The sequence below is a fragment of the Camponotus vicinus genome, unplaced genomic scaffold, assembly GCF_025532165.1.
Source record: "Camponotus vicinus isolate PSW18456_S1 unplaced genomic scaffold, iyCamVici1.0 SCAF_7, whole genome shotgun sequence".
NCBI classification, from domain to species: Eukaryota; Metazoa; Arthropoda; class Insecta; order Hymenoptera; family Formicidae; genus Camponotus; species Camponotus vicinus.
Window position 1 is genome coordinate 12,065,629 of NW_028141979.1, and position 12,678 is coordinate 12,078,306.

At 35.8% G+C, this 12,678-nt stretch overlaps 1 protein-coding gene across 1 annotated transcript; it reads right to left on the reverse strand.

Annotated features, from left to right (window-relative positions):
• Window positions 1–5,312: 5,312 nt before the first annotated feature.
• LOC145974155 (uncharacterized) lies at window positions 5,313–12,092 on the reverse strand. Its single transcript, XM_083103984.1, has 2 exons — window positions 11,019–12,092; window positions 5,313–5,969 (listed from the first exon to the last, which is right to left on the reverse strand). The coding sequence occupies exons 1-2, from the start codon at window positions 12,075–12,077 to the stop codon at window positions 5,313–5,315; spliced, it is 1,716 nt and encodes a 571-aa protein (XP_082960110.1). The 5' UTR covers window positions 12,078–12,092.
• Between the last annotated feature and the right edge of the window lie 586 nt (window positions 12,093–12,678).

Here is a 12,678-nt window from a genome sequence, read left to right on the forward strand (position 1 = left end):
AAAATCTCACCGCGCAATCTATTATCACCAATACTTATAGTACATCAATATCATTCCGCCGCGCGATATGCTATTGTCAATATCTCCGAAAATAATCTTTCTTTGTTAAGAAGCTAGCTATACATAACATAACCTCACTTAGGAATGATAGAAATAATTTTAAGTATTTACCCGCATATAGTATCATCCGCATAAAAATTACCTACTTTACCGACAATGGGCAAAATCACCCACACAAAAGTTACCGACAATCGATAAAATAAATTCCTACTTTACCGACAGAGTAAAAGTTACCGACAGAAAAGTTACCGACGGATGGTAACGTAATTTCCTACTTTACCGACAGTAGGTAATGTCACCCGCACAAAAGTTACCAACAAATGGTAAAATAGTTTCCTACCTTACCGACAGAGCAAAGTTACCGACACATGATAACACAGTTACCGACATTACCGATTGAAGATAAATCACTTCCTACTTTACCGACTGACGATAAAGTTACTTCCTATATTACCGACACATGGTAATTACCGATGTAGGATAACAATGTTTCCTACCTTACCGACGATGAATAATGTTGGTACCCACATTACCGACGGATGTTAATACCGACCCGAGGTAATGATGTTGCTAACCTTACCGACACATAAGAGTATACCTCCTCTATTAATATATTATCCTGATATTAAAAAATTTTACAAACCAAAATCCAAAGGACTTTTTATATACATATATATATATATTTGTACACGTCTCAGCACCGACTATACATACACCTCATTATTTTAAGGCATAGACTATATCAAAAATCTTTGATTACTTATTAACTCAAAAAATAATATAGATATAAATCTCTTAATAATTTTTACTTAAAGAGCATAAAAAGCTGAGTTGATACATATATGCATAATTATGAAAACTTGAATATTACTAATTTTATAAGTAAAGTTTTAAATATGATTTTACGTATGCAATATTATAAGTCGCTATAAGGCACTCAAGGTTAAACCAATGCATTTCTCAGAAACGCCGGTCGATTGCAATTCTTAGAAACGAGCTCGTCGCATTCCAAAAGCTATGGAATATTCCGCTCGAATATTATTGCGCAACATGATGAAATAATTAACTACTAATAAGAGACAAACGAATTTATTGTTAAATATTCGTATTAAGCATATGCAATAATTTTTATTAATTTATTAATGAAAAACCTAACAGTATTAAAATCCAAAGAATAAGGATTGTTGCACAACTTATTGAAATAATTTATAGTCTTTATATATCTATATTCCACCACGTAATCATAAATACTTATATGTTAAAATAATTGTAATTATAATAATTATGATGTCAGAATTTATTAACAATATTTAAAAGCATTTTCTATAATAATACATAAAGACAGAAATGAACTTTTGAACGGAGTATGCTAGAAACTCCGTTGACATTTCTACAGCTAGAGCTTAAAATTCTACATTAGAAAATATATGCATGTAAACTGCAAAGAAATTCTGATGGTCTTATAATTATTATAAAACTTATATGTGAAAATACAATGTAACCAGTATAGCCGATTCTATACTGACCGCTCCGTCACCCCCACTTCAATTCTGAAGAGTCTCACCATCTACAAATTAAACTACGCCCAATTTCTGCGGCAACGCCCAGCAGCGCGCGCATCTTCCCCACGCTTGTGCCAGCGGCGCGCGCAACCAGCCCGGAGAAGGGAACCAATAAGCAACCGCACCGCCCACGCTGAGGCGCGCGCATCCGGCACGTCAGAGAGAGCCAATCACAATTCGACACGCATCCGGCACGTCAGAGGGAACCGATCACCTATTGACAACGCGGCACGTCTCTCGAGGCGCGCGCATCTTTCGAGGCGCGCGCATCCAGAAGCAAAGGAGGGAACCAATCACAACTCAACTCCCTCCACATCGAAGCGCATCCTCCACCATTGGGCCCGTGTGCAAAATCGGGACTGACAACTATATAAACCCGTGCAGAGCGGTCCTCCTCGCACTTTGCCCAACGATCTACTACAGTTAACAACTGGCATTTGGCACAACGTTTTCAACAGTTAATAACTGGCCCACCGATCTTCAAGTTAATACTTATTTCCGAGATTTTGTACGCGTATCCAGTTAATAAATTCAGTGACTATTGAACATTAAGTTTCTCAATCGAACTCCTGGACTGCAACCTCCATCCCGAACTGTCACTGAGGTAGACGGTATCCAGCGGAAGGAAGCAGCGTCCACTCATCAACCTAGTGAAGGGAAGCCACCTTCACACATCAGGATACAGCAGATACTGGTAAATACACGGCCAATTTGTCATTCCTCTAACCTTTCAATTCAACTTTATTTCAACTAATGCTAATTAAATTAAAACCGCATAATAGTTTTAATTCGGGAAACTATACCTTCGACTATCCATTTTCCCTCATCCATGTACTTAAGTTAATTAAATATTATTTCCAATTGGAAGATTTGTTTGGGACTTATCTCCTTGATAAGACGACGCGATAGACAGTGAGCGAGTGCGAAACTGCAGCGGCAGGTCGAACCCAAGTCTGGCTCGGTGAAAAAACAATTATCTTGAGGAATTTATTCCAATGATAGAGGTTGTTTCTTAACTTAGAGCTGGTAAGGCAAACAAAAAATTAGCGGCCTTCTGTCAATCGACGTTTGAGTAGGCGAAGATACAATTTCGACCCGGTTAATAGGCAATTATCTTGAGGAATTTATTCCAATGATAGAAGTTGACCTTTTGATCTTGGAGCTGGTTGACGTTAACGTCAGGTTGAATCAAGCCTCGATTTCAAGATACGAGATATATCCCAGAATTTAGAAACGATACACTGGCTTAGTTTATAACAACTTGAATTATTATTAGTATATACAATTAATTAATTATAACCTAACATTACAAGGTTAATGCCAAGCCAGACGTACGATAGGTGGATACTTTGTCAACGTATCCGATCTTCTTATTCCTCCTCGAACCCCTTTTCGATTTTCAGAGAACCAAATAAATAAAACTAAACTCAAAATTGAAACCTAACAATTTAACAAACCCTGCAATCTCTACAAATACTAACTTACCATAGATTGCTAACTTACCATCCGTCGATGACTTACCGAGCACTCTCAGTCAAAACTTACCATCGGTCGATAACTTACCATCAATAAATAACTTACCATCGGTCGGTAAAACAGAAAGTGACACTAACCATCGGTCGGTAAAACACAAATCTACATTACCGACGGTCGGTAATTTTCGGGAGTCGAAGTTTACCATAGATCGATAATTTATAGTACTAACACTATTCACTTTTCTCAGCCTATAACTTTATTAAACTTTGGGAATGTCTATCTGACTATCTCTTACTACTCTTGGGATAACACTTACTGATCAAATATTCACGCGGAACCCCCTTTTTTCTTTCTACTTAACAGGTGTTGGGTTTTTATTCGGATTCGTCAACGTGAGTAACATCAAATCATCAGGATCTTAATAATAAACTAAATAAATTCTCACCTAATTATTTAAACAATAGATGGTCCGAGCGCGACGCACTAATTCAAATACCCGTCGAGCCACTCTTCATCAAGTACGACGGAATAGACGATCACGACGCACCTTCTATCCAATCATCACCATAGACAATGATATCATTTCACCAACCCCCGAAATAGTTGATCTAGAATCCCAATCACCAGAACCCCAGATTCCCCTTATCATTCTTGAACAGGAAATCATAGACCTCCAGGAAGATACCGAAAACATCATCCCTTTAACTCAACCTTCCACCAGTAACCATTATACAACTTCCGAACTTGTAGAAGGACTCATAGACGATTGGAGTAACTGCTCCACTATTTCATTGACTTCTAACAACTCACCAATCCCAGGGTCTTCAACAAATTGGGAACAAAACTCGGGAACAACACAAAATCCAGATACCATCGCCCAATATATTTATTACCCAGAGGAAGACGACGTCTACCCTCCACCCAATTATTCTCCCGTAGTATACGAAGACTCAAATCCTTTCGAAACCTTGAATATTCCCCAAGTTCCTATAGAGGCACCTTTCACTACGATAGACATAGAGTATTCTTACTTCCTCCCTGATATGTATGACTATCCCCGAGAAGAGTGAATGACGATTTATAATCATTTCTGTATTCTATTATAAAAAGAAAGGAATATATATATATATTTATCTGGATAAAATAAATAAACTCGTACAAAATATATATATATAAATGTTTATTCTCTTTCCGCCCTGAATCCTCTCTACTAGGCACAATAGACCTTCAATCTCTCGACGTCCCAGGGTATAGCCGGCCAAGCAGGTTGCCCTAAAAACAAATTGAGAGATTAATTGCGTCCAACTGGAAAAGTAAGAATTCCAGACCAGTCCTGAGGAACTGGGGGGGGACGTAACACCATCGAATTTAGGTATTGTGTCGATAGCATCTTTAAGGCGTATCGGAGAAGGTTGATCCACGAGGTCAAAATGTTGGGATGTCGGTTGAGAAAATGTTCGTTCTTCACGTGGAATATGTCTTTCTTCTCTTTGCGAGGTCTCTAAATTCATGAGCCTTGAATTAATCCTTTCAATATAATTGGTAATTGTTCGCATAGAAGCCATTAGTTGTTCTACAGCTGTCTGCTCTTGAGCTCCCGCCATTTCCTTTCGGCTCATTTCTTCCTGCATTTTTGTCAGGTGTTCGTTCTTGGCTTGCAAGGCTTCAGCTTGTTCCCTTAACTGTTTCTCCTTTTCATTTATCAATTGCATGAGGATTTCAGTTTCCTCTGCCGTATATTGTTTTCTTGTAGCCCCTGTGGCTACAGAGCTCGTCGAACTTGATCGAGTCTGCATAATGGATTTAGATATGTTATAAAAATTTATTCGTCAAACACTTAATTTCCTCTCAGAAGCTTAGATCCTCTTTTTGGCAAATCCCATCGCTGCCACCAAAATTTTGTTTTGTTACGTCCTATTTTATCGTTTATTCAACGACTCTGCAGGGCTTACCGTGCATGGACGAACAAGGTTGTATCTCTCAATTTCTTTTTCAGGGCAACCTGCTAGGCCTGCTATACCCTGGGACGCCGAGAGATTCAGGATCTACAGGACGCTTCTTTTCAGAGATATTTTAAGATTGACAAATAAATAAATATGTGGATATATTATGTTATAATTTCTATTTTCATTTAATTTATCCATGTACATTAAATGCAAAATGTCGAATATAATATCATAATAATTTTCTTGTTGACGCTAATGCACTTTATTTTTATAAGTCTGCGATGGTATCGAGGAATTCCTCACTGTTTAAATAGTCGAAAATTTGATTTGTTTCCCAATCTATAGAGCTCTCTTCGCTCGGAGAGATGTCTATGGGTTCTAAATCTATTTCTCCAAGAGCGACCGGGGAGTAATTCTGGGTAAAATAACCTGAGAATGAGTCAGGAGTTCGTGGAGGGCTTGGCGGCGATGAAGTCTGGACTTGTTGATCCCTTGTCGCAGGGATTTCTGCGTTGCGCTCCCAAGCGCGGAGCAGTCCTAGCGGGATCCCGTCCGTAGGATTGTTTAAGTCGACAATTATTGTCGATGCGTCGCTTGAGCTGTCCGGATAGGTTGTTTCTGTAATGTCTTCCTCCTCAGACTCCTCGCCAGCTGGTATCGCCGGGAGGTTGCGATTGGTGACGGCCTCAGGGTTGAACTCCGGGGGCAAGGGTGCGAAAGAGAGATCGAAGAGTGTGTCTTCGCGATCGGTTGCGGCCCTTGTTACTCCGGCAGGAATCTCGTCCCTATCTATAAATAATTGACGGGCGACGGAGGGACGGTCTCGCAGTAATCTTTGTCTATATAATGCTCGGCGAACTACGCCTGCGTTTCGCAGAGGGAATTCGCGACGAGTTATTGGGTCTGGACGTCGGGTGTTGACCATCTATTAATGAGAGAAAAGGTTCGAATTCCGATACGAATATAATATAATATTTTAGTTAATTTTCCCGAAAATTATTATTACTTACGATGTCACGAGGGAAAAAAGGGGTCATCTGTCAAAAATGAAAGTACCGCGTGAATAATACGTCACACACACGCATACGCACAGTGGAAGAGAAAGTAGATAATTAAATAAATTTATTTTATTTCTTTCCTTGATACTAAATTATGATTTGAAGTCATTGAATAATTTTTAGTTATTAATCGTGCTTTTAAATTCCAAATCGGGTGAATGGGCATTAAGTAGGAAGAGGATTACAGGATATGTCATTGGAATGACAATTTATCAATGCAGCTGGCTCAGTATATTGTAAAATTTTCATATAAGCCTAAGCCAGTGTATCGTTACTAATCTCTGGGATGGATCTCGTATCTTGAAATCAAGGCAAGATTCAACCTGACATTGTTTACATCAGTCAGCTCCAAAATTAAAAGACAACTTCCATCATCAGTAACGCAGCTTCGGGATAATTGTCAATTAACCGGGCCTAAATTGTATTTGCCTAATCAAACGTCGATATGACAGGAGGCCGCTAATTTTTTATTTGCCTCACCAGCTCCAAGTCAAAAGGAAACCTCTATCATTGAAATATATTCCTCCAGATAGTTGCCTTTTCACTGTGCCTGAATTAGATTTGTCCTGCCGAAGCAGGTTCTTACTAATTACTGTCAATCGAGACGTCCTATCAAAGAGATAGGTCCCATAACATCTTTAAGTTTGAAATAATATTTGAATAAATTGTAGTAGTATCTTAACCTACCGCAACCTACTATGACAAAAAACTGCTTGCAGTCGCCGAGTAATTATCGTCGCATTGTCGCGTCGTCGCGTCGTGTAGTAACGTTTCTGCGCGTGTTTCTTTCATCGAGTGATTTTTAATCGCCAACAGTTATTATTCGACAGTGATTAATAGTGATTAGTGATAGTCATTAGTAAATTTCTCGTCTCATCGAGTGAGTAAATAAATGTGATTACGTTAAAGTTTATAAAAGAATACAGTTCATGAAAGAAGAAAATCTTTCAGTTAATAATTTAGTGTGGATTTCTTGTCTTGTGCAACGTGATATCTACGTTAAATTTGAGAACGTACGATCTATCGGAAAATTCATTTCTCCTTCAAGCAATTACAGCAATACATCAAAAGTCATCGAACAAGGTAATAATAACTATTTTTTGACGTTATGTGAAAACAGATCTCGGGAAGTCAGAGGGACAGTGTGTCAAAGGAAATTCGTGAAAAGAGAGGGGTTTTTAGTGGGTAGGGAGTACCGAGTTGGTAATTCGACTTGGTACTCGAGTCCCACATAACTCACTGGATCGACCGGTGGGTATGTATAAAATGCATTTTCCCCTCTCTCGTAAAAAAAAAAAAAAAAAAAAATTACAGGTGAGTGAGCGAATGAGAGAGAGAGAGAGAGAGAGAGAGAGAGAGAGAGAGAGAGAGAGAGAGAGAGAGACAGACAGACAGACAGACAGACAGACAGACAGACAGACAGAGAGAGAATGTATGTGTTCGCATGTGTGTTTGTATGTGTATAGCGAGCAGCTGATCGCAGCAGGCGCCCCGCGTAAGCACCCGCGTCTGACGGTGAATCGCGCCACCCTTGCCTGCCTCTTGTATTCGACCCGTCATATGTTAACTACTTCCTTTAATAATTCAAAAACTAAGCTTCGGACGAAATTTTGCCAAAGGAAAAATCGTCTTAGAATTCGCTCAAGATTATGTTTTTGCAAAAGCATAAAGTTATTTAGAATCACCCTGTATATATATAAATATTTATATTTGTATTTATATTTGTAATTGAGTAATGTATTTTTGAATATGGATTCACGTGTAGGTTATTATTGAAATGTATTTCTAAGAAAATTTTACTAATAAATATATTTTTATTTTTCCGTATAGCGTGTTCGTTAGGTGATGAAAATATTGATACACCCGGTGGACAATCGAGTGAAGGCTATGTTTATTGGGTGACTTATTATTCTGCATGTAGTAAAGGTATGAGATTTTCTTTATGTTATTACTTTGCGCTCAATAGGAATTGTTATTACTTTGAAGCATTAATGCTTTAATTTAATGCATTTCATTTAATTTTTGGTCTTCTTATATTTTATATGTATATGTATGTAAACGTTTATAAAATATTAATTTAACGAATCTTCTCAATGATTTTAGTTTTATTAATATTCTATATTAATAATTTCTTTACATGAATTAGCTTCTAAAATATTATTAGTCTTTCGTGGTAGGTTATACTTCTATAGGACCAAATATTATTTAATTATTATTTTTCAGCTTTCAAGATCCGAAATTACTGCAGCTATTCATGGCAAGCTGACCATATTATTATGAAGAGAATATATGCAGGATCATAAGATTGTCTATTAACAAGATTCAGGTATGTATTACCTTTATGAATATTCTACCTTATAACATTTTCAATAATTTCCCTTTTAAATTGCTATTACATTTTTCAGGTGTCGCTATATCAAGGTTTCGAGATGGCTGGCGGACACAGACGACTTGATTTTTAACATTAAAGCGACAGCGAACATATACGTATGTACGTCTCCTCTTCTTATGGACTTATTTCAACTTTGAATATTGAATAGGAGTTACGCGGATTAATTTAGAATAAAAATTATATCTGCACTTTCTGGGTGTAGAAGGTGCACAAAAAGTGTAGAAAGTACAAAACGAATTATAGCGCCAGGAGGCGTAATTGAAGGCAAAAAACATAGTAACAATTATAAAAAACTGATTCCAACAATATCAGGGAAAAAGTGCAAAAAGTGCACAAATGTGTAGTTAAAAAGTGTAGTTCAGAAAAATTGCCTTTTTAAGTGTAAAGTGCATGGTGCAACACTTTATATGGTGTAAAAGCGTTTTAAGACTGTTTTTCATATGAATGAGAAAAAAGGTGCACAAAAGTGTAAAAGGTGCACCACGAACGAAGTCCTGAATACTGAATATTAATATTAATACTATTGGTTTGAAGTAATTTTATGTTTCAATTCTTTAATATTGCGCTATAATTTCGTTGATCATACAGAATATTAATTGTTCCATTATTATCGTTATTATTAATGCTCGAAATTATACACAGCAAGTATTATATATTTAAAATTCATAACGAAAAGATATAATGAAATCTTTACTGCAATAGTTATAAAGCCTCAAATAATTAATTTGAAGAATATATTAGTTTTACTTGATTAACATATAAGATCAGCTATTCGGTTAGCACTGGTGGCTTGCTAATATTTTGGTAGTATAAAATAACTAAATATAATGAACATCAAGTAAATGCGATTATATATATATAGTCATATGGAGGATTATATACACTTAGAAAGATAATTTGTCAAGGAAAATTTATTAATTTTATTTCTCTTGAATGTATGTATATACCGTCAATTATTTTATTATTGATTATTATTGCTGATTAACGTCTTATTTTAGTAATAATTATTATTCATAGATATTAATTTTCGATTGACTCAGTGCATTTACTTATTGTTTTATATATTTTATATGTATGTAGAATATTAACCTTATAACTTTCCTTTTATTATTGATAATTCTTTGTAAATTTTCGAATTAATATTTTTATGTGGCTCGCTCTCGGAGCATTTGTTAGCATTTTTATTATAGGTTATGTCTTTTATTTATCCAAACATTAATTAGTTATTTTCCATTTTCAGGTTTCAAAATTTGTAATTGTTGCATCTCACTTATGGCAGTCTAGCTATATTATCCATCGAAGCGATCCGTATAGGATAATAAGATCAATCGTTAAAAGATTTTAGGTAAGTATTATTTCATAATTAAAGATATTTTTACTTAGTCTTTAAATAAATTGTTTCTAATATTATTTTATAATTTTCAGGTGAAGAGTTATGTTTTATAAGGTAGCTTGGTTGGTCCATAAATATTTCCGTATTTTATTGTAAAGGAAATTTCATGGAACTTTACAGTATAGTAAGTATATATACTTATATGAACGTATTTTCCTTTACGGTATTTTTGCTTTAACAATATAAATTACTTGAATTCAAAAATAGAAATTTAAATTTGTCTTCTCTTTGACTAAAAGAGTTAATTATAATAGTGTTTTATATAAACAGTTATGCTCACTTTTCTGTAATTAATTTAAAGTATATAATTATTTTACATACACGATTACTGCAGGTATAATATAGTATTTTTTCTAGATTTTTGGTTATATATATATATATATATATATATGTTAATTGATATTTGAAATAGTAGAATTTTATGGTAATATTCATATAATAATTTATACTGAATGATTTATACTGAATTTTGTCGCGAACACCTTTAACACATTTTGCATTATTGAAAATAATTTTGTTGGAGGTTTTCTTTAATAACAAAATTTCGAATCTATTTCTCTCTTGGATAAAGTTGATTAATAATAATACTTTATATAAATATCTTCGTACATGGTTAGTACTGCCAATATATCATAATATACTCCTGGCTATATACTATATTAATCAATTTATTATTGATGATTGAAATTTGTGACATATATATATATGTATAACAATTCGGTAATTTTCGATAAATTAATTAATTTGAGAAATATATTAATTTTATTTGATTAATATATGTATGTAAAGCCAGCTATTCAGTTAGCACTGGTAGTTTGCTAGTATTTTAGTTATATAGGATAACTAAATAATATGAATATTGATTGAATATATTGATTACATATATTATATAGTGATACGAATATATAGTGATTATATATAATTACATTTAAAAATTATATAAGATGAAAAATTCTTGATATTATTCTACAAAGCAATATTCAAAATTTTTTGTTGCGGGACGTAACACCTCCCCCCTAATAAGAACAAAATCCGATTGTTTTCGGAGGATTTTGTCTAGGGAGATTAAATATTTTCGTTTAGAGTGTTTAAGCGGTCTCTTAAATTTGTATATGATGTAGGCATATTTACGTTTTTGATGATTTCCTCGTGGCAAGGTTTCATTGTCCTTGGAGGTTTGACTGGAGGTTGTTGAGTAATTACTTCCACAGGTGCAGTGGGATCGATGCTGGAGGTTTGCACGGTTGTTCGTCCGGCAGGTGATTGATTGTCTCGGTTATCGTCTTCGGATTTCTTAGAAGTTTCTCGTGCTAAGTGTAGCAGCAAATTTGCAAGGGAGCTCCATAAAGCTCCGAGTAGATGAAGGCTGCAACCATATACAGTGTGAAGAGCATATCCATGGATGACTGTGTCAATAACTAATTTGACTAGGCGAATAATCATGAAGATTCCGACGAGTCCTGCAGTGGCTGATCCAAAATTTATAAATCCCTTCCAGATTCGTGAGGCGGTGCTCTCGACAATTTTATTTAGGGAATTCTCATCTAAAAGGTTATATACTGATATCCCTTCTGTGTTCATGGAATGGCCAGTTAGTCCTCTAGCAACGGCATTGAGTAAAGCTGGTTTTTCGGCAGGGAACATAATATGATTTCGCAATTTTTCCAGATCTGTATCAGAATATATTCCGCTTACGGCCAAAGGTCCCGGTGTGAGGTATCTCCAGGTTAAAGCAGTCATGGGTTTTAGCTGTTGAGGTGGCAATTGTCTAACTTGAATGTTAGGTGTAAGTTGCACCCATGTATCATCGATTCGATACAAGGTAGGAAGTACTAAACTGCATTCACGTTCGTTGCCGATTTTGGTGATAATCCTTGACTTAGGTGTAAGGAAGAAGGAACTATTGTGTACAGAAATGGGAAGTTCGGTATAACATTCTTTTGTCTTCCTTACCATCACTTCAACAGGGATACATTTAATTATTTGTACCGCTTCTCCTGTTGTAACGGCCATGTATCTTGGTCCCTTCATTAGTCGATAGGAGAATTCATCTGGTTGAAGTGTAGCAATAGATAAGGCATTAGTAATTACCTGTCTTTCTAACTCGCATTTTTGCGAAATGACATTATTATAGAGGGATGTCATCTGTTGTTTGACATGTTTTTCTATATACACGAACGTGGAGTTCATGTATGTAAAGATGTCAAGATTATTGACAGGAATAATTTTTCGACTAGCGAATGTATTGCCAGGTTTAGCTTCAAGGATGAATAATTTTGGGTGTTCCGTGCACAGGAGAGTGTAACCACATAGGGGTATTTCCTTGGTTTTCATAAGGGCGAAAGTGATTTCTTGAGTCACAAGACTATAGATGATCGGGGTGTCTGCCTTGGAGGTGTCTTCAGAAATTTTGTTTGCAGGCCCTTCGTAGAGGACATCATACTGTTGAAAATTACAAGTATCCGTAGGTATAGGTTTCCAATAGGTGTATCCGTCGTCGGCGTCTAAACAGAAGCTGTCAATGAGTTTACATACTGTTCCAGATTTTAATTTAATCCTTCCAGTATTCAATTGTACAGGAACATAGGAAGATTTCAGTGATATTTTCACAGCAGCTTGGACGACTACGTCGTCCCTCGTTCCGTATGGATCGTTGTACTGGGATCCCTTGCAGTATCCGTCAATTTGCACACGGCCTACCAAGGTGATGCCTCGATAAGTCGTCTCGATTCGCTTTTATGCCAGCGACAAGGGTGTTGTCTCCCAAAGAAATGGTTCCATCTTGAAACAT